Raw genomic sequence first — 22373 nt, 5'->3', positions numbered from 1 at the left:
ATGATTAAGAAAGGGATTTCTGTAGTGCTCGAGATGCATCAGATAGATTTCAGTTCCTGGGCTCAATGGGGATTTTATGTCATTAACAATGGCATAGCCAGACAATGCTTTAGGAAGAAAGCTGTTTAACATGGACTAACTCTTGCTTGCATTGCACAGATTCTGAAGGGAATAATAGTTATTTTTTGCACAGCTGGAAGGTGACTAGTATGGTTTATTAGTTTAATAATTATTTATGTTTGTTTGGATTTATTTCTTACTTAGATTCATGGGAAAGGAGGTCACCTGTATTACATACCCTCTTTTTTGAATAGCTCTCTAAACATAGTTGCAACTTTTTTGGTCAAGTGACACTCTGTAGAAGTTGTATTTTTTTTTTAAAACAGAATTTATTGATAGATCACACAAGAAACGCAGAACCCTGTACCCCAGAGGTATCTGCCAGTCATAGGTACATACAAGGTGCAATACAATCCATTTTGTCATTTACGTTTAATAGCATGGCAAATAATGACCCCATCACCCTCCCGCCCCCCCAAAATAGCCCCAACTCCCATCCCACCCGGATCCCCCTCCCTGCACGGTCCCTGACAAGTCCGACCAACTGTGTACACACATCCAGTGACACAGCACGCTCAAGTATCTAGCTCCAGGTCTTGTTCTGGCGGAGGCTCTAACCATATACCCCTGTAGTCGGCCCATCGCTTCCAAATTTTGCAGTGTTTGCGAGGGCAGCCTCGAGCAAGAAATATGGGCTTCTCCATCCCCATACAAAAATCTAGGCCCCTTTTCCATGCTACAAGAGACGGGGCCCGTGGGTCCTTCCACGCCCTCGCAATATCACGTTTGGCCACCGTGAGTCCCAGTAACAATAGATGCCTTTTATAAAGGTTGCCTCCCACATCATCTAGGACATGCAGCAATCCCAGTCGTGGGGTGCGCGGGAGCACCCATCCCAGCGCCTCATCCAAGCTATTCCAAACTCCACTCCGGAATCCATCTAAACCTCCACAACTCCACACCGTATGATAGAAAGTGCCCTCCTCACATCCACACCTAGTACATTCCGGGGACGTAATGAGGCCCGCCCTCCATAACCTCCGCCATGTGTAGTACACCCTGTGAAGGTATTTGAACTGAATCAGCCTGAGGCGAACCGAAATGGCCGCGCCCCTGGACCTGCCAGCACCTCATTCCAGTCTTCCCCCTCCAGTTTCCCGACATCATCCTCCCAGGTCTCCTTTAGTGATTGTACATCAGAGGAACAGTGTATGACTAGGGATTTGTATATGCGTGATATCTTTTTATTCTCAATATCCCCCATGAAAACTCGGGCCTCCAACGGACTAAATTCCGTCCTGATCGGGGGCCAGGGCATGGCAGAATTGTAAATAGCGGAAAAATTGTATAGAAGTTGTATTTTGCCCTTTTAAAATCCTCTTGATGTTGCACATTGCTGGAAGCTTCTGTGTATGGTGCACTTGTATCCACACTGCACTTCTTTTCAGCCCAACCTTCCTCCTCAGCCTTTGCAGTGCTTTTTGCTGCTTTGCCTCTCCACCTCAGACTATGTTCTGACATCCCTCTCACTCTGCTCTCCTTCCTAGCTTCTGTATTTTTCTTCCCCCCACATTGTGCTTCTCTCCCCACCCCAGTTCTACCTTGGTTGCCACTGAGCCATTGCGCCCTCTTTAACTATTGACCAAAGAGCACAACTGTCCGCTATTAAACCGTTTTGTCATCGGGTGACAGTAAAGATTCTCTGTTATGTGTATCAGCCCAATGTATGGCCCTACCTACAGTGCCACACCTATACCAGACATGCCTATTGCTCTTCCAACCTCTGCACTGTGTCCTATCTATCACAGTTGTTCCAGAAATCACCCCACTGCTCTTCCTACATGACGATCTCCCAAATCTTCGGTCTTTGTCTAAAAACCCATCTGCCACCCAGTCATCTCTTTCCTTCCAATGATTTCTACTGATGTCTTGTCTTTCCTCTGTCCTACAGTGTTCACCCATCTCTGTTTTTTATGCAACCTCTACCTAGTTCTGAACCTCAGACTCAACAGTTCACTCTTCTACTTGAGTTGAACCATTATTAATGTTTATCAGCTACCCTTACATATTAATGTGAAGGAGTACAGGCGGTATGCGTGACCTGGATTAGGAGAAAGGTACTTTGCACAGCCTGTTGGTTTAATCCTGGAATGTAGGTGGATTTAGAAAGTGATTAACCTTGAAAATATTTAAGTTATTGCTGGAAATGTATAATATCCAGTGCTTACAAGAAACATAGCTGTGCAAAGAGCATGTGCTGATTGACAGTTTTTGTCATGTTTCCCTCGGGGGCCTGATGAGGATAATTTCTATGAAATTGGCAAAAACAAAGTGTTGGCTTTAAAGTACCCTGTTAATGGATTCTGCCTTGCTTAATCCAACTGAGTAAGAAAACATACAAATGGCAATCTATATATCCAGACATCTAGTACAGTAATACTATGAGAATCAGCTAATGCTTATGAAAAAAGACCTTGAAAGGCTAGGTGCAAAATATGATTCACATATGGTATCATTAGGAGGGGATTTTAGTCACAAAAAGGTGACCTATAAAATGCTATATTAACTGCTTCTAAAGTTAATCTGCCTTGTTTCCCAAATAATGCACATACGGCGCAATATGTTGCATTACTAGCATTTCTAGCACCAATTACTTTCTTTAGAGTAAATGGGCATTTAATACTGATGAAGACACATTTTTAGATTATATCTTTATCTAAACATGGTTCTTCTGTAAAGTGAAGAACTTTAAGGTTTAAAAAATTGAAGAAAGTGATCACTGTACATTGCACGTAGGGTCTGATTACGAGTTTGGCTGTCTGGGAATGGCAGTACCCGCGGTTACAATCCGACATCCATGAACTCGGCGGTCCGACACCGTATTACAAGATTGTCAGATTGCTTTTTTCAAAGGCCACCGGTAAACCACCGACACCACTAGCCATCTGCGAAGCAATGCAGACCACTTTGGCTGCAGTCGGTCAATAGCAGCTGCCATAAGGCGGTATTGAGAAGTATACTGCCGTCTGTATTACAAGTTGGCTTTCCGATGGGCCGACAGAGAAGGTGGGACTGCCGGCTTCAAGTCAGTGGAATCGAAGGATTTGGGGTGCATACTCACCCCTTTCCTGTTTGTCTGTCGGAAGGGTAACATGGATCATTTTATCCAGGTCCTCCCTTCACAAAAGCATCTTTACTCCAAAGAATGCAACTGTGTTTGCAGAGATATCCAGGAAAGTCAGGTTTGTACCATATACCCCTTTCTGGACTGCTCACAGGTGGGCCAGACTCTGGGAATAGGTAGGTGGTATTTTTCCACAAGTATCATGCATATGTGTGCATACGAGACGTGCAGACGAAATAAAAACACAGGCATCAATAAATATGGAAAACCATTGACCGTCACAAAGTATATCGCTGCTGGCCGCGCGGTCAAGAAATATGATTGTCGGAAGACCCCCAGAGCTGCAGTCTTCTTGGTGGCAAGGGTCTTCCAGAGGCATTAGCGTTAAACTTTGGGGTATGAGTACAAAGGGAAAAGTTTATTCCCTTGCAAGAAGAACACACAACCACATTACAAACACCTATGCCTTTTTAGCAGGTTTCAGCTACAACAAGAAGTAATTCAGGTAGAACAAGATACCTAACGACTTTTTGAATTAGTGTTATGAAATAATAAATCAAGTTGACGAATTTTTAAAGGTTGAAGTCAAAGCAAATTTGCAAGAAGAGAACAGTGTGCAATTAGGTGTTAGTAAGATAAATGGTTGTGTCGATGGGAAGTGTAGAAGAATGAAACAACAGATGCAAAAAGGGGAGATTTCCTCAAGAAAAATTACAATTAAGGGATAGAGAACATATGTAGGGCTAAAAGAGAGTATAAGAGTAAATTGAATGAGAAAAAAAAGATTATTTCAGGACTTTTTGTAAAAATATGTTAGAAGTAATTGAAACACAAGTAATGAATGGGATGGAATAAGATGGAACAGGAAAGAATGCAGGCAAAGTAAGATGTTTGGTTGGCGAAGACACTTGGATCAATACTCTGGAAGAAATGTATGGTTGCAGTGAGAGGAAAGCTTTATAGTGATCAAAGAGATCCAATCACAATATTCGATCGAGACGATCAAAGAAATCATAAAGCCTTTAAAACTGACAAAATCAGCGGACCCAGATAACCTAGCTGTCATGATCAGATCTAATGTAGACAGGTTGGCAAAATGTTATTACTTGATGTACCAAGGAGTCATAGAGCCCTATAATGAGTCTGGCAGTTGAAGGACCGGCAGATTCACGGGGACACAGCAATAGCAGTATTCCGACTGCCCGATTATGACCAGGGCCGTCGGGCTGCACTAGGACTACCGCAACCGCCAGGGATCAGAGATCCCTGGCAGAGGGCTGGCAGTCTTGAGCCGCAATATGGTTTATGCAATATGCAATATGCAATATGGCGGCTGCATCCCACCAAACATATTATGAGTTTCTTCACGACCACACTTTTCAAGGCAGTGCGACTGCCATCAAAAGTGTGGCAGTGAGGAAACAAAGGCCCCCCTGGTGCCTCACGCTGTGTGAATGCAACATCTGACCCCTGTGAGCTTGCACACCAGTACCTGAATGGCATGGACTGGAGCAATCCATGCTGTGCAGGTGCTCCCTCTGAAGTTCCCATTGCATTGCCTATTTCATAAGCACCATCCTGGGAACCCCAATGGACTGCCCTCCAGACAGGAGAAAACTCCTAATCTGGCATGCGTTTTAAACATGGGTTTGGTGGTGTGGGGTTGTCTCGCTCCCGCACCGCCACAGTCATAATAAGGCTCTTAGCATCTGGCCCTTTCCCAGAAGGTTGGAAGGGGGCAATACTAAGACCCATTCATAAGAAAGAGGCCACCACACTAGCTAAAAACTACCTTTGATTAGTTTATTAGCTGTAGGGGTAAAGTTATTTTCAAAAATGTTGCTGTAGCTGTTGAAAGATTGGGTAGAAACAAATAAGACATGGAGGCTTTAATGAGGGTCACTCAATGCTAATCCATTGTTTTAGATTATGGCTCTGCAAAAAAAGTTTGCAGACCAAAGGGGGAAATTCATCTGCTGCTTTGTTGACTTCTGTGCTGCATTCAATCTGGTGCACTTTGATCTGTTGTGGAAAACCTTAATTACCCATGAATTCCCAAAAGCCTTACTTCTAATACTCCAATAGCTACAAAGGCAGAACTGGGCATGGGTGATTGCGGATACTAATGGTACGCTTACTAGTAAAATAAAAATTAGGAATGGTCTTCGCCAAGGCTATGTTTTTGCCTCGCTGTTATGTTCTAAATCCTTAGCAGATTTACCTACAGCCTTAAAAAGAACCACGAGCTTAAGCCCAAAAATGAATTGCACTCATGTCCCATGCTTCTTATACACTGATGACTTGGTTATAATGAACATGACAGAGGTAGGCCGGCAAAGAAAATGGAGCATGTTCCATCAATGCTGTACTAGGATGAAATTGACAGTTAATATGGACAAAACAAAAGTTCTGGAACTCAAGATCCTGGAACGTAGGGGCAAGACAGTGGTATAGATCTCCGTGGCACTCAGCCTGAATCCTCACCGGGAGAAATCTGGCTGGGAGGCAGGGCCACAGGGCAATGTAAAGTATCATTGCTGGCATTCTCTGCGATGGTCGGACTCAAGAAAGAACTGAGACTTTAATAAATCACACAGCCAAAGAGACTGCACGCAAGCCTGCGGTGCAAGACACAAGTGCCCCTGACTCTTGCACTGGCGCAGTGTCCCTCTAAGATATTGGGGCAATGGTAAGGAACTGGGGCCCTCCACTTCCACAGACCAATAACCTCGATAGACACATGGTTGTGATGATGACAACAGGTGGCACAGAGAGAGAAGGCAAGACCACCGGGACCACTCACGAACCAGACACTGCACCAGAACTGCCACTCCATTAGATAAAATTGGATGTAAAGGCACTCCGTGGTACCCAAGAACCAAAGTTGGATATTGTCACCAAAGACATCAACCTATTGCTGGCTGATGGGTGTAACATTGATGAGAAAGTCATAGTGGCTGGAATGAAAATCAACGCCCTACATTCCAGAAAAAAAACACTGGAGGAATAATTTGTAATCCTTACCAAACAGAATCTGATCACCACAGCCTATCTGGAAGATCAGGAGGGAGGGGCCAGGTGTCATAACATCTGTGTGGTGGAGGTCCCTGAAGGGGCAGAGGGACCAAGTACTGACCTCTTTTTGGAAGACCTTATCCTTAAAATACTACACCCCAAGAGACTGTCCACATGTTAATCAAAAAAAAGGGCATATAGAGTGCTGGGCCCTCCACCTTGCCCTGGTGACCCCCATGCATGTTCATACCAAGGGTGTTTAACTACAGAGACTGGGAGGTGATCCTGGAGGCTTCATAAGCACACGGGGATCTACATTTTGAAAGTTCACCCTCTCGGTAGAGAGACAGCATCGCAGCTTTGAGGCAGTCAAGAAAGCATTAAGGGACAAAGACTTGAAATACATGATGATGTACACAGCACTTTCCTTCCTCAGCTGAGGCATGGGACTGGCTGGAGGCAAGGAGAATGGTCGGAACTGGAAGGGGTAAGAAACACAGAATCCCTTCCTTGGACACAGAACTGGCAGGTCATAACTCGACCAGGTCTGGAGACCGATAACCCAGAGATCCCTGAATGAGAAATGAATCACTGTCTCACACCAGATGGAGAACCCGGTACTAAGACATTATTATGGGGAACAGAGTCAAGCTTTGATGGATACAGTTTTAAGTGCAGATATGAGACAAATCAAACAGAAGGGGCCACGTAAGTTATGAAGGGATACCCAGGGGTGCAAAACATTCAGTATCTTCTACTGATTTGTCTGCGCAACTCAGGGGAATGCAGCATAAAATTTCCTATGAGTACTTCAGAAAAATAGAACAGGAACTACTTTTACTCCTCTGGAACAGAGGGACCCCGCACACAGCTTTGGGCAAATTGCACAGGGGTGTGTTTGATGGAGGTCTATCAATCCCTGATATCATAAAATACTACTACACATTGCAGTTATTTGTGATAAATGACTTCTAGGACAGACAGGAAGTGGTCTACTGAGATGACAGAGTCACAATGGGACACAGGAATCACAAAGCAATCATGTACTGCGAAAGGAGGGAAAAATGCTGCCATTCCAAACTGGGACTGGGGTTTGGGTGTGGAGGGAAAATGGAAGATTTCTGGGTTGGCACGACAAACTCACTACCTTGACAAAAGCTTTTCTATCCACATTATAATCCGCACAGCACTGACTTCTGCACCATGCCCCTTCAGCCCTATTTCTCCCCTCAGTCTTAGTTTGTTTTCTAAATGTCCTGGCCGCCTTGTCAGTCCTGTGCTCTCCATCTGTTATGGTTCCCCCTTGATCTACTTTCTTTCTCCTTCTACCACACTCACCCCTGGTCTTTTCTATCCCTGTAATGTTGTTGTCCACAGCATCTTTTCTGCTCTCTCTTCACAGAGGTTCCAACTAAATATCAAATCATAAATATTATGTGACCATAACATCATGGTTAAAAATATTATAACCACAATAATATTTTGGTCTAACATACTAAAATATTTTTTTGTTTTGTTTTTACAGTACTATCAAAGTTAAACAGTTTACAATAATACTGTTTATTTTTACACTGTATTGCATTTTTGTTTCATTTATTTAATTAAGAGATATACTTTGAATTATTTTTAACAATATTATAGTAATGTAGAACTTTTTTTGGTAGTTGGGTGTATTGGACGTGTAGTGTATTTTAAATTATATGTACATTCATTGTGACTGACTAATTTGTTGCTTTTTGTTTGCTATTTATGTTTTTACAAGTTTAATATTTTTTAACTGTTCATTACATTTTTAGTTCATGCTTTAGAATTAAATATGTATTTGGATGGGTAGTGTCTTTAAATTGTTTATTAATTAATGTTAACTGATTCATTTTGTACTTATTTGTTTGAATGTTTAAACATGTATAAATTATTTAATCAGATTTAATTTTGAGTTGTGGAGTTTATTGAGGCATTGAGCACGTTTTAAATAAAAACTATTTTATTCATAACTAAATAGCGTATTAATGATGCTATTTAATGTTTATATGTACATTTATATTGTATAGAAATGTTTTATTTGTAGGGTTTTGTAGTGAGGTTTGTTGGGGTATTTCAATAAACTGCACAATAAAAACGTGCCACCTGCCAAATATTTAAAACATTTATTTATTTGATTTATTGACATTTTTATAAATGTTTTAAAAAAATGTGGGTTTGTGTGTTGTATTGGGGAAAGATAGGTAGTGGTTTTATTTAACTTAAGGCTACAATCAGTGCTTGAAATGAAAAAATAGAAGTTCAGAGTACCTGCTTCTTACAGGGAAGTGCGGGTACTCTCCAATTAAAAGTATTATGTCACTCTTGAGAAGAGCATGTACTCACCCTCTTAAAATAAATAAAAGTGCCGGTACTCTGTACCGGAAGGTACTAACCAATTTAAAGCGCTGGTTACAATATACTTGAAGTAAAAGTTTTTTTTTTCATTTTATTTTGTTTTGTGGTACTGCTGCCGGCGGTTGACGCAAAGGGGTTATTATGATGTAGGGCTGATCGCCACTGCCCGCATGGCGGTGGCAATCCACCCTACATCCTTCGTCGACCGCCACCCATTTACTCCCACAATATTAGTATGGCGGAGGTACCGCGGTGAAGGGGAAGACCGGACGCCGCTTTTACGGAAAAAGGTTTAATATGGTGGCGGTGTCTGCTAGACACCTCCATCGATATAAGTATGGGGGGTGGAAACATGCCTTTCCGTGGCAGGGTTACCGCCACGGAAAGGCATGCAGATTCTGCTTTTGGGGACCTGTTGCTGGCCCCCAGGATATTGGGGGGATGAGGGTTCCACATTCGGGGTACCACAGGTACCCCCCGGCATTGTCATGGACATGGTGGCAGGCACCTCACGGTGCCTGTCACCTTGTGCATGACAATGCACGCAGTGAATTCCCAGCATTGTGGCAGGTGGTGCTGTGAGCACCGCCCGCCACAATGCTGGGAATGGAGGATGCAACCGCCATGGTGGCGGTGGCATCCAAATTTCCAGGGCGGGACCGCCGCACCACTGGCGGCCGGTCCCAGCAAAGTGTTTATTTAAAATGTTATTTATTAACAAAGAATTTAGTGCTAATCTGAGATTTTGTTATCTTTAAGATGTGACTCATTTTATTTTAGTTCTTATATTTAGGATTTTTAATTAATTTATTCTTCTATGGAAAAAATTAAAATGTAAGTATTTTATTAATGTGTGTTGCATTTGCATCACTAAAGCATGCACTTTGCTCAGTGCTTGCTTGGTTGAAATTAAAATAATAAATCTGACACCCCCGCACAACATATGCACTTACCTCTTTTTTTTTAGGTTGGAGTTAGAATATTAACCCTTGCTCTCTTATCCTGCCGCTCCCAAAATTATGCATGTTCCCCACTATTAGCGTGAAATTAAAAGAGTAAACTGACCCACCTCCACTCCAATGTATGCACTTTCACCAATGTTTGTTAGCTGCAATTTAAAATATTGAAGGACCGATTACGGTGTTGTCCGAAACTCTTCTGACCTAATCGGTTTGGAATCCTTTCAGACTGAATCAGGTTCTGCAAAGTCCGACCAAACGATTACAAGGTACCAATGGGCCCCAACCGGAGGCCTACGGGTGAAGGGGGGACCGCTAAGGGCCCCTAAAGACTATTCTGACAGCTGTTTTGTGTAAGACAAATCAATTTGGAATGGCTGTCCGATTCTGACATCATAATCACTTGGTCGAAAACAGTGTCTATAGAGCTGTACGACTTGGCTCCAAACAACTCGGTCTGTCTGAATGCCAACCGGAACTGACCTACAGAAATCCCTAACCTGAGCAACTCTAGTAAATACAAATGTCCATATCAATAACAGCCTTTTCCAATTACTGTAGTTTTCCGTGTCTTCTTTATTTATTCCAATTTCAAATTCTCAATTCAGTCCAATCACCGGGTACAAATCATCAAGGGTTTCTTCAGTAATACAAATAGCCAACTAATTTTGCCAAAACGTGTCTATGCTGGCTCTTCGGACTTCGTCTGGGCAATTGTATTTTATTTCAGAAATAGTGTCATAAAGGGAATAATGTTCCAAATCAAATCAATTACAGATTCCTAAATGTTGATAGTCATCGATTTAGTATCTTCTATAAGTGAATTAGAGCCAGCCAGTACTTCAACCGTTTTAATTCAGATCTCAACTATGAGAGGACATGTCTCATCTAGTTGATTGGAAATGGCTCTCGTTGCTTAGTAAATCTCGTAAGTTTAAACCAGCAGAAGGAGTATCCAGATATCTTCTGAACACATGTTTGCATCGGCGTCTTGAATCAGACAGCCCAAACAGTTTCCTTCCATCGTAATTAATCGTTCGGACTTGTATCCGATTCGGTCGCCAAAAGCCATTGTATTTCGACTCCTAACCAATGTATGTTTTTTCTCCAGTGTTTGTTAGAATAGTAAATCTGACCCTCCCAATGAATGCACATTCCAGAATTTTTGTTAGACTAAAGTTAGATATTAAATCTGACCACTCCCACAACCCAATGTATGCACGTTCCTCAGTGTTTGCTAGGCTGGAGTTGGAATATTAAATATGACCACCTACCAAATTATGCGCTCCTACACCAATCTTTGATAGACTTGAGTTAGCATAATACATTTTATCTCCCCAATTTAGGCATTTTCCTAAATTTATACAGGATTTTAGTTAGAATAAAACATTGTTATTTAATTGTTTTTTTTAGTTAGTTTTGGATTGACTTTGGTTACTACATATTAACTTAAGTTTACGTTTAGTAGCTATTTTAGCATCTTTAATTTAATAAACTAATTTAAAAATATTTACTTTAGCAAGAATACTTTTTCTAATCAGATTCTATATCTATATTTTATTTATTTACAATTACAAAAACATCATTTTTGATGTGTATTTTTGCACATTATTTCAGATGGTTGAATACATTTCAACTGTAGTTTAATCTCTTTAATAATTAATTAATATAAGTGTGTGATGTTTTAGTTTAATGTAAATTACATTATATATTTGTAACTAAGAATTATCTCTGTGTGCATCACAAATATATCATAAATTACAATTTAACATCAATACCTATCATAAAAAAGTATGCTTTTGTCTAAAGGTATATATCTTTTTACATTATAGCTAATACATTAACATTTAGGCCTTAATTACGCTGGCAGTCGAACTTGCCTCAGACCGACACCTTCGGGTAAGGAACCGCTCGACCATAGGTTTGGAGTTCTGGCAACCCCAATCAAGATGTAACCGCATATGATGAGGTCGCAAACTTCCATTTTTCAATGGGCGCTTGTGTAGCAGGCCAAAACCGCCCACAGCACTAGCTCCAATTTAAAAAATGGAAGTTTGTAAACATCCCTGCACTGAGTGGCAGGTACCTCATGGATGTTTTGGGGGCAACATATGTGCCCCCCAGACCCAAATGCGGAGGGCCAGGGGCAAAGGGGGCACTGCTAGGGGCCGCTAAAGCAAGTTTCTGACAGCCATTCTATTTCGTAAAGAACGACATTGGATTGGTTTTTGGAAACCAACGTCATAATCCCGAAGACAGAAATACCGTCCTTTGGGCCCGTAGTAGTCTACTACCAGTTTAAATTCCGACCACCATTATCATAATAAGGGGGCTGGACTTCCTAGCTACCAAGTCGGTCATAAAACCTCCGGCCAGCGGTCAGGGGCCTACTGAGCGACATTGTAAACAGGCCCTTAGTTTTAAGTTAAGCAAATATTAAATAAATCATTTTTGTTAAACAATTTAACTTTTATTTTAAATTATAATAATGATGATAATCCAATATATATATAACTACAATTTCAATGGCAATATTATAGCAAATGATATTTCTGTACTTACCAATGAATAATGTTATATTTTTGTGACCAATACATTTTCTACATTATTTTCATACCACAATATTTTTGGGGTTGATATGTCATAAGACAACCCCTCTTTAGAATTCAAGGCATATGAACGCCTCACAAATTATTCATAAAACCCAACACATAAGAAGCTATATTAGTATGCACAAGCTGGTATTGGCAATGCACTTTTTTTTCAGTAGCTGGACCGCTGTTCCTATAATTTTACACCCTTCATTCAGCATCCAACAACTACTCTCTCCTTTCTTTATTTATTCACCATTCTCTGTACATTCACCCTTAACTCACACTCTGTTTATTAACCAATCCCATCCCATTTGTGCACCATCTATTCCAGTCATCACATTCATTTTCTATTGCCAGTTATCATCTTATTAGCATGCATTAATCATTCATTTGTATCCACTCATCCACCACCCATCCACTAACTCTAGTCCATCATCTATTATCAATCATAAACAATTTCAATTAAAAATTATTTGGGCTCTTTTAAAATGTATCACATTAAGAACAAGCATTGTCAAAGCTATCACAACTGGCTTTTATGTGCTAATATCTGGAAAAGGAGCTGTGAAAAATGGTGCGCGCTTGTGTTAGCACAGTAAAGTCAGACCTACTGGCAATGCCAATGCTTAATTTTTTTCTTTGGTAAAACCACTATAATAATAATAGCATATGATCTAACTTTAAAAGTCCTTGCCATTTATTCATGAGAAATTATATAAAGGATCAATCAAGAAGGGATGTAGCCAGTTAAAGAAGCAGGCAGTTAGCTTTTAGAAGGATGAGCTTTGCTGTTCATATTCTGGCCGAGGATATGTTGTCCATTTTGGTAACAGGTTGGGTTGTTTTCTGTTTCTATGATTGTGATAAGTCACAATATTACATGGTGACAGTACTTTTTTCCCAAAAGCAAAACGTATACATTACTTATGTAGACAAAACATTAATATAGTCTTGATATGATGTCTAAATATAGTTAACAGTCTACCTAATGGACTGAAATTCCAAGATATCCCAAAAAATGTGAAAAAGGTATTCCTGCTATAATTAAATCTATGTTTTTCTATAGCAATATCTTCGAAAACAAGTCGGACCTTTATTCCTGCACTTCAAAAATGAGACGAATGACTGGAAACTCCTTCCTGATGGCTTGACAGACCAGTGAGTTCAAAGAGACTAATGTTTGCATGTCTGTCACAAAGTGTTCTAAATGTTTCAAATTCTGACTTTGCAGCCATGACCATTTGGAGGTTGTAAAATGGCCTTTCATTGCTTATTATATTACTGATATCCATGAAGTCCCACCTTAGACAGAGGGCCTTATTTCAATGTCGGGTGGATGTTGCGGACACGGGTCCGACCTATCTCCAGTCCGCGGTCCCAACGCTGAATTTTGATGTGCAGTCGCAAGTTTCCTTTCTGTGTGGGATCATGTGCTGAGGTAGGAAACTGGCCACATCACAAGCTCCCATACAGAAAAGGGAGTTTGAGCTCATACCTCCACCATGTGACAGGTACCATACGGTGGAGACTTCAGACTTGGAAAAACTCTGCTCAACCATTGGTAATTATGATAATTCCCCACAGAGTTGAGTGTTGAATTTTAGAAGTACCAAAAACTTTAAGCGACACAGTAAAATTCCCAAAACAATCAAAAAGAATAAAGAAAATAAAGAAGGAACAAAGAGTCGCCAAAATCATCAAGTATCACCAGACCAGAGATATGAATTTCCAAAGGTTTGAAAGCAAAAAGCACCTAGAAGAAGTAAACCCTATTGACAAATAACAGTTCACGATTGACTAGATCTATGCTCAATTTCAAGCAGACTGCAATGGAGTGGAGGCCGTATGTATCAAGCGGATTCTCCAATTAAAAAAGGTTACTTTTGGACTTTTTTAAATGGAAGTCAAAATCCTTTGGTGGAGAAGGAGTAAAGCTGAGGACAGTGTGGGTCTTTTGAAGTCAGATACATCGTTGTCGAGGTGCCCTGAAGCTAATAGATTTAGCACCGAAAGCACTGAGAGGAAGAAATCTGGATTTCGTAGCCGTTGAGGTTACTGCATCTCAGTGATGGATTTTTGGCCTTGGTTCAAGTTTTACCTTTGTACTTGGTTACTTTTTCAGATTTCAAAATCCTCCGAGCAGGGCAGGACCATTATAGACAAGTTACCTTTACCACGAGACCCTGGTGAACCATTTTTCAGCATGGCAAAATGTTCATAGTAGAAAAAGACTAGTTTTCCTGCCTGCCTTAGGTTTAACCACCCAGGGCAGGCAGTAGAACTTTGTGTGGGTCCCCTAGGGTGGAATATATGAGCAACTCCAAATTTGTTACAACTGCTTGGAAGGTCTTACAGGTCTCAGATCCTCATGCCATGCTTCTGGTCACTCTCCAGCTAGAGAACCTGCAGTTTACAGTCCTCTGTGGTTACCTGGACCCTTTTGGAATCAGGAGTCCTGATTTTGGAGTTCCTGTAAGAGATAAATAGAAGGACAACTACTGTACCTTTGGAGAGCAGTTTCAGTCTCAGGCTCCCTTCACACGTCATGAGTCCTGTGATATACAAGTTATTTAGATTTCTTTCTCCAGCAGGACCTTCTTCAGTTGTAATCCCACAACAAGACTATTCTGAGGAGTGCTTAGTTTGATCTTGTGCACTAACCAGAGATCAGAGAATGTTTCCTACACAATCTTAGCTACTTTCTTGCACTCTCCCCACCTCATTTTGCAGCATTTCATTTTTTCTTTACTGTGAATTTCCCAGATGCCCTAAATATAAGATGGGTGAACCCTTCTTTCCTCTGGAAGACCTCTACGCAGGCCCCCTCAAGTCACTCCAATTTAGATCAACTCTCATAGCCTTGGTCAAGGTCATAACGTGTTCTCACTCCTACTGAAGGTGCTAAAGGGCCTTAGAAGTAATTGGAGCAGAACTGGCCAACCCCATTTGGAACACAGAAAGCTAAAAGAAGATAGCACGCAATGCATTCATACATGTATATATATAGATAGGTAAAATTATTTAAGCTGAACACCCATAAAGGAAGCTAATAAAAATTGTGTTCATTTTTCTCTAAGTGACTAGCCTTAGTATTTCAAATGCTACTTTGAATGAATTGAGTGAAAGTGTACGTATTACAAATTTTAATCAAAATGTTAATGCCATCTTTACATATCTGTGCTAAAATAAATGTTTAAAAATAGTAAAGGAAATGGGATGGGCGTGTTGCCATTCAGGCGCCTCAGAATATTTGCAAATCTCAATAACAGGTCAAAGAGAGAACTATCAAGCAACAAAAGGGGGGGGTAAATTTACTTTGTATGAGTGAGCAAAGTGATCCCTCATTTGCTATCAAGAGAGAAAATGTATACCAGGCACTGTTTTCAGACCTTTACACCAACAAACACACCCTGTGAAAAATGCATCTAGGGTTCAAATAACATTATTTTTAGCTCATCCAGCGATGATAAGCCACCGCTCTAGTGCTGAGCCCTGATTGGACATTTTGGTAAGTTCACTCTCTGAAAAAAATGCAATTCTAGCTAAAGTCCTCATTACGATGTCAGACGGAAGTCCCGCATCAGTCATGAGACCAACCAAAACCCAGTCGGTAGTCCCAAGCACCTCATTAGGATGCGACCGAACACTGTTCGGTCGCATTCCTACATTTTACTGTGGGAGTATGAATTTCGATCATAAACTGGCTGTAATGCATGCTCCCATAGTAAAATGGGAGGTACGCTTCATCCCTGCACCCCTTGGCAGGCACCTCAGGGAGCCTGCAACAAGGTGTATGGATCCACAGGGGGCACCATAGGTGCCCCCTCTGTCTCCAACTGGAGGACGTGCACAGAAGTCGGCTCTGCTGGGGGCCCCCGAAGACTCTTTCCGACATGGTTTCCGCACTTGAAATTACTTGCTGCATGCCTTTATGACTGCCTCCATCAAAATGAGGAATCCGACCGGCCCATTACGATGCGGCTCGGAAGTCTCCGACTCTAGGTTGGCGCCTTCCGAGCTACATTGTAATCCGCCCGAAGTGTGATATGTGAATGATTACCAAAGAAACTAGTCTTTGAAATAAGAACACTGTGTAAATAAATAGAATATATATATATGAGAATCATAATAGTTTCTACAAAAGGCTGACCTAAAAAAGTAAAATGCCTTTGTGTTCATCAGAATCTTTTAATATATACAACTTAACTGGGGCTCTCACTATGATCAAGCTTCAGATTCATAACAAAAGACCTAAGGAATAAAGTTTTAGCAAGAATGAAAGCAATGCATTTCTGAAATGTGCCTATAAGTCTGAGTTTAGATACAATTGGAAACCAAAAATATAGAGAAATGTAATAGGAATTGACAACGTAGTACCATTCTGCTTCTACACACTTTTCCCCAAAAACAATAATAAAAAAAACAGCGCTCACATGTTTAAATCACCTATCTGACAGGAAAGGCCCAATACACTACTATATGAAAAGACAAAATCTTTGGATATGGTCGTTGGTCGTCAGGCACCAAAGGAAATAGGGTGGTGTTGCTCGTGTAGAAATTTGTGGAATCTTCTTAAAATAAGAAAGGTTCTGCAATTCAATGTTCCTACACTACTCCTAATGAAAACAGTAACCCAGAGCAGCTGCAGTAATGGAGCCAGGAGTCAGGCAGCACTATGAGAAACCTACCAACCCCAGACAATGTGGGTATTAATGGTGGAGGGCTTGCATAGATACCTACAACTTTTCCTAACGAGGGTTTTATTTATTTATTTATTTATTATAAAGTTTTGTATAGCGCGAACAAGACCCGTGGGTATCAGAGCGCTTAACATAGAAGACTTAGAAAATAGACAAATATATCAACAGTTATACGAACAACAAATCTGAGGTAGGTGATATATATTCAAAAACACATGTGTAGTTAGCGTTAAGTAGTCAGTTGCGGCTAAGCTTCAATCGTACGCAATATAAGTAACAGGTATGAGGTAGGTCGTTATAAGTTCATGAATGTTCTACTCTAAGTAGAGTATTTCTTCATCAGAAAGCTCTTCACTTCTCGTTTGAATGTTGCCACATTCTGGATCTTCCTAATGTTAGGAGGGAGTGAGTTCCAGATTCTGGGGGCAGCTCCTGAGAACGCTCTGTCATAGGTTTTTTTCTTACGGAAAAAGGCTAGCCGTAACAGCATCTCCTCAGCACTCCTAGCTGGTCTGTTACCTCCCGACAACTGAATTTTCTTCGCTAGGTATCTTGGGGTGTTGTGGTGTAGCGCTTTATGGGTGATACATGTTAACTACATTTGGATTCTGGCTTCAAAAGGTAGCCAGTTTAAAGCTTTCAAATGTGGTGATATATGATCGTATTTCCTAGATCCGGTGATAATTCTTGCCGCAGCGTTAAGGCATGCTTTCAGTGGCGCTGTGGACGTTTTTGCAGGGTGTCCTGCAAACATCAAATGTTAGATGAAATTATAGAATTTCCCCACATTTCTTTGAAGAAACGTTCCAGAATCTGCAGGGTGCAATAAATGTCTTACCAAGAAGCATTCCTACACTTCTACCAATAGAAAAAGTATTTATTGACTTCCAATAAAAAAAAAAGAGAGTTGCTTTCAAGGTGCTTTGTATAGCCCACAAAACGCTACACCTCAGCAGTCCTGACTTCCTTAAGAACATTCTTAATTAACATCTTAAATCCGTCACAGCCTTGAAAGAAACTATCCCAGTTATCCGTGAAGCCTCGTGGAGAGGTAGACGTTTGTCTCACGCCCCATTGTCCCTTTGGAACCAAATTCCTTGTCATTTGAGAATTCAGCCTAATTTCATGGCTTACAGAAAATCTCTCATTGCTTGGCTGTTTACTCTGCCCATCTAAAATTTCTCTAGAAGTTTTCCTCTTTCGTTCATGACATGGTAGCACCAAGAAACCTACAGGCATTTGTTGCACTTTAGAAATGTAAAAATCAATCAAACAATCAGTACCCACACCATTGAAACCTTAAAAAGAACTGCAGAAACATCAGTATTTTTTAAGTGAATGACATCAATCCTTGGCATGTCAGAGCTGCAGTCCAAGGGTTTGCCAACACCCATGAAAACCTACCATCCTCAGATATGTTTTGAAAACTAGACATCTAGGCGATTTCTGGGTTGTTTACCTTGCATGGATCTAACTACTGTTGGAAGTTACCACCTTTTGTGTTGTATTCACCAGAATACTTAACCTTTTTTTCCGAATCCATTTGTGTTGGTCATGGGAGTCTGTGCTCTCTACTCTTGCTAGCCAGTGTTAAAGTGATTGTGCTCCCTTCTTAATATCGTAAAAATTGGCATGCATCTGATAGGCACATGTAATTTACCTCTAACTCCCTACAGTATGGTACTACATGGTACTACATGTACCCCAGGCCCATGCCCATAATGAAATTCTACCAGCACTCATTGTGTCACCCACTAAAGGTGCACTGTATAACCCTGGCTCCGGGCCTGCCACTGCTGCCTGGGTGTGCAGTTAAAAAAACAATTTTGACAGGCATAAACCTTAATTTTTAATATGTACATGTCACCCCAAATGTAGGCCTTTAATGGCAATAGGGCACCAGGTATTTGAGAGTAGAGCATATACATTTAATATTTTACATGTCCTGACAGGGATGGCATTCACACAGGGGAGCACTGGGTTACAATATAACAATGTATAATGCATAAATCAGTTTCGGATCAGTTCTCATTGTAATGTGGTAAATTAAAATCAGTATGTCTTCATTTTTCCCTCCCTATGAACTGTGCTGCTTTTAGTTCTCGTCTACTGACAGCTTAATCAAAATACAGAGTTATCAAAAGACATATTGTGAAAATATTCATTTAAAGTGTGTTTGGGTTAGCCCTTTATTTACCATTGATTGGTTTTCTTGTGAATCTCATTTGCGTGCTTCTTATTAAATGGCTTTCCTTCTTCTTCTTCTGTTTGTCTAGCTCCTGAATCATAGCTTCTATTCCATCCTTTTGATTGGGTAACTTTTTTCTTTTTATGCCAGCACTCCATCGAAGGGCATGTGTTTCGCTACTGTCCGCTGTGTGCTACTTCTTCCCATATACCTCCACCGCTGTACGCCTCATGTTGCTCCATTCGTTCATTGCTTCCCCACCCCTCCTAAGTTTTTTTTTCCTACCCCAAGCTACACAGTCACTCCCCTACCCCTCTCTGCTCACAGTCACCCCCCATTGATCCACTGTCCCTCCCTATACCATTTTCTTATTTAATTTTGTATGTTTTTTTTCTTTGTATCAAAGAGCCCCCAGTAGTTGCAGCTTGCTGCTGTCCCACTCTTTGTTCCATAATACGCCTTCACACACGTTTACTGCTCCAAGATGGGCACTGTGATCTTGGAATATTGAAAGAAAAAAAATTACTGCTGTAGCATCATGATGGTTAATCATGCATATATGTTGATGATCAGACTTTATTTTTATTCAGCATTGGAAAAATAAACCAACACAGCACCTTGATGCACATCTGCATAAGTGGTGATTCATGTGCACCTACACATCATCAAGCTGGAGCCAGTCAATTTGACTTTTATATGTCTCTTTTTAAATCTTTTAAGCATCTGCAATAGGCATTGGCAAAGCCAAAAGCTCAACTAATGTCTTTCAAAGCGAGATCTACTGGCATTCCAATGCTGTTAGACCAGACACCCTTAGGGTGGTCTTTCCCCAACATTTTGCCTTCCTCCTCCGCTTTTACTGACCTCAGTTTTGCAGGCCTTAGGACTCAGAGCACTATACCACTGATAACCAGTGGTAAAGTCATGGCTCTGGGCTCCATTGCAGAGTCTAACCCCTAGATGCATCAACGTTGTCATTTGCGATTCCTTATTTGCGAAAAATAAGGAATCGCAAATAAGGAATCGCAAATGGCAATGCATCATTAATTTCGCTATTTTATTGAGATTCGGTAAAAATCGCAATTTTTACCGAATTCCAATAAAATTGCGAGTTCCAAATAGCGAATCCGCAATTCCCATTCATTCCTATGGGCTGAAATGCCCATAGGAATGAGTGGGAATTGCGAATTCGCAATTTCAAATCGGAATGCATCAAAGCCTTTCAAGGGTGGAGAGGGGGGTCCAAAGGACCCCCCCTGCACCCATGAAATGCACTTTTACATGTGAGTTACATACACACATGTCCTAAGGACATGTGTGCCTGTAACGTACACGTTTAAAAAATGCATTTTTATGCGTTTTTAAACATTTTTGAAAATTACCACGAAGTTCAACTTCGTGGTAATTTGCATTTGCAATTTGTAAAATCGCAAATGTTTTGAGGATGATGCATTGCTTTTAAGGAATCGCAAATTTGCGATTCCTTAAAAGCAATCGCATTTTTGGAACTCGCAAAAAATAGCGATTTTCAAAAAATGCTTCATGCATCCCAGTAACCAATTTAGGAAGTGCAAAAGGCCGATTTTTGCGAATCGCACCGTTTGCACTTCCTAAAAAGGTTGATGCATCTGGGCATAAGTGTACAGTTTACACTGCCATTTTGATCTGCCAAGATAAACCTCTTGCCAGAACCAAACCTTCCTATTTTATAAATACAGGTCACCCCTTTGGCGGTCCCTGGTAAATGCAGAGGGCAGGGTGCAATGCATTTAAACAGCAGGAAATGTAGTTTTTAGTTTGACAAATTCTGGTAGTGAAAAACTCTCACATTTGTTTTCTACTACTGCAAGACCTATCTTTCCCATAGGATAACACTGGAATTACCTTATTCTTTTTAATAAGTGCAATTCCCAATTGTGAAGAGATAGACTTTTCAAGTTTGGTGGCCCTGGAATCACAATTTAAAATCGAACCATATAGTGAAATAGAATTTTAATTTGCAATTCTGAAAATGCAGCTTTTAAAAATTGCCATTTTTTAACATCTTTAGCCATTTGGTGCCTGCTGCCTGTCTCTGATCACATGCCTGGTGCGGGTGAGGAGTTGGATCCAGTCTCCCTTACACCTGAATAGACTGCGTCCTGTCCCACACACAAAGAGCTGCATACCCCCCTGTAGTGGGTCTGGAACCAGGACAGAAAGTAGGACCTCTTTGCACTTCTAAGACATGTCTTTGAATTCTCCCCCACTTAAAAGGCACAACTGGGTATAAGTACTGTACCTCAGACAGCATCACTTCAGTACACTTCTGGACTTGTGAAGAATCTGCAGAAGATGGACTACTGTGCTGTGGAAGGGACTGCCACTCTGCTGGACTGCTGCTTTGTTAGACTCCTTCTTAGCTGTGCAGACCTGCTGGCCTGCCGCCCTCCTGTCTGAGTGAGAAGAACCGAACTTGCATCAACTTGAACCCAGCGTGACTCTAAAGGCTAGTTGGCTGGGCTTCTGATCTGAAGTCTCAGGGACATAAAGACATCAACCCACCCTGCTTCTGCACCTGGACTCTGCCATCTCTGAGTCTGCACTGCCTAGTGGTGCCACCCCGTCCTGAACCCTTGGATGTGGGCCTAAAGCATTTACTCCAGTGGAACCAACGCATCCTCTGTCAAACTGATGCTTCACATCTTCTTGGTGGATCAGAACTGGTGCATCGCCCCTGCAGCATGTCTCGGGCCCAATGCAGTGCCTTTGGAACCACCACTGCTCAATGCTCTTCCTGGAGCAAGGTCCTTGTATCCCCATCGACGGCAGCCTCGTCGATGTCAAACCTTCACATTGCAACTCCCTGCTCATTGGAGCTGGTGCATCACCACTGCTGCACAGATCAGAATCAGAGCATTGCTGCTGCTGTGTGGATGGTTACTGATGCATCGCCTCAACTGCACCACGCATCCTCGCAGTGTGCACATCAAGCATTACATTATTTTTATTCAGTAGGCCTCACTGAGTCCCTGTAATTGGCACGCACCGCATTGTGGTCGGCCTGAACATTTGACTTTGTCCTAGTCCAGCACGACCAGATATATCAAATAGCGCTTTTTGCTTCTTGGTAATATTTTCACCTAAAACCTTACAACCTCAATATCTCAAGTCCTACTTATTGGAATGTTGTCAATTTGGTCTTGGTTTATTTATAAAAATAATCTGTATGTTCCTAACCTGGTGTAGAATCTTTTTGTAAGGTTTTTTTCTACTGTTTTACTGTTTGAAGTTGCACAAATACTTCACACATTGCTTCTAAAGTTAAGCTTGACTGTTCTGTGGGAAGCTACCAAAGGGTGATCACAGGATAAT

At 41.2% G+C, this 22373-nt stretch overlaps 1 protein-coding gene across 1 annotated transcript in view; it reads left to right on the top strand.

Annotated features, from left to right (window-relative positions):
• LOC147733562 (aminopeptidase N-like) overlaps positions 1-22373 on the top strand; it is a 474314-nt gene that overhangs the window by 377606 nt on the left and 74335 nt on the right. The window contains exon 15 of the mRNA XM_086958149.1: positions 13198-13289. Coding sequence (XP_086814275.1) covers positions 13198-13289 — 92 coding nt within the window. The remainder of the gene's footprint in view (positions 1-13197; positions 13290-22373) is intronic.

Source organism: Lissotriton vulgaris, chromosome 2_1 (genome assembly GCF_964263255.1).
Source record: "Lissotriton vulgaris chromosome 2_1, aLisVul1.2, whole genome shotgun sequence".
Taxonomy (NCBI): Eukaryota; Metazoa; Chordata; class Amphibia; order Caudata; family Salamandridae; genus Lissotriton; species Lissotriton vulgaris.
Note: the sequence above shows the minus strand (reverse complement) of the source record. Positions and strands in the feature narration are given on the sequence as shown.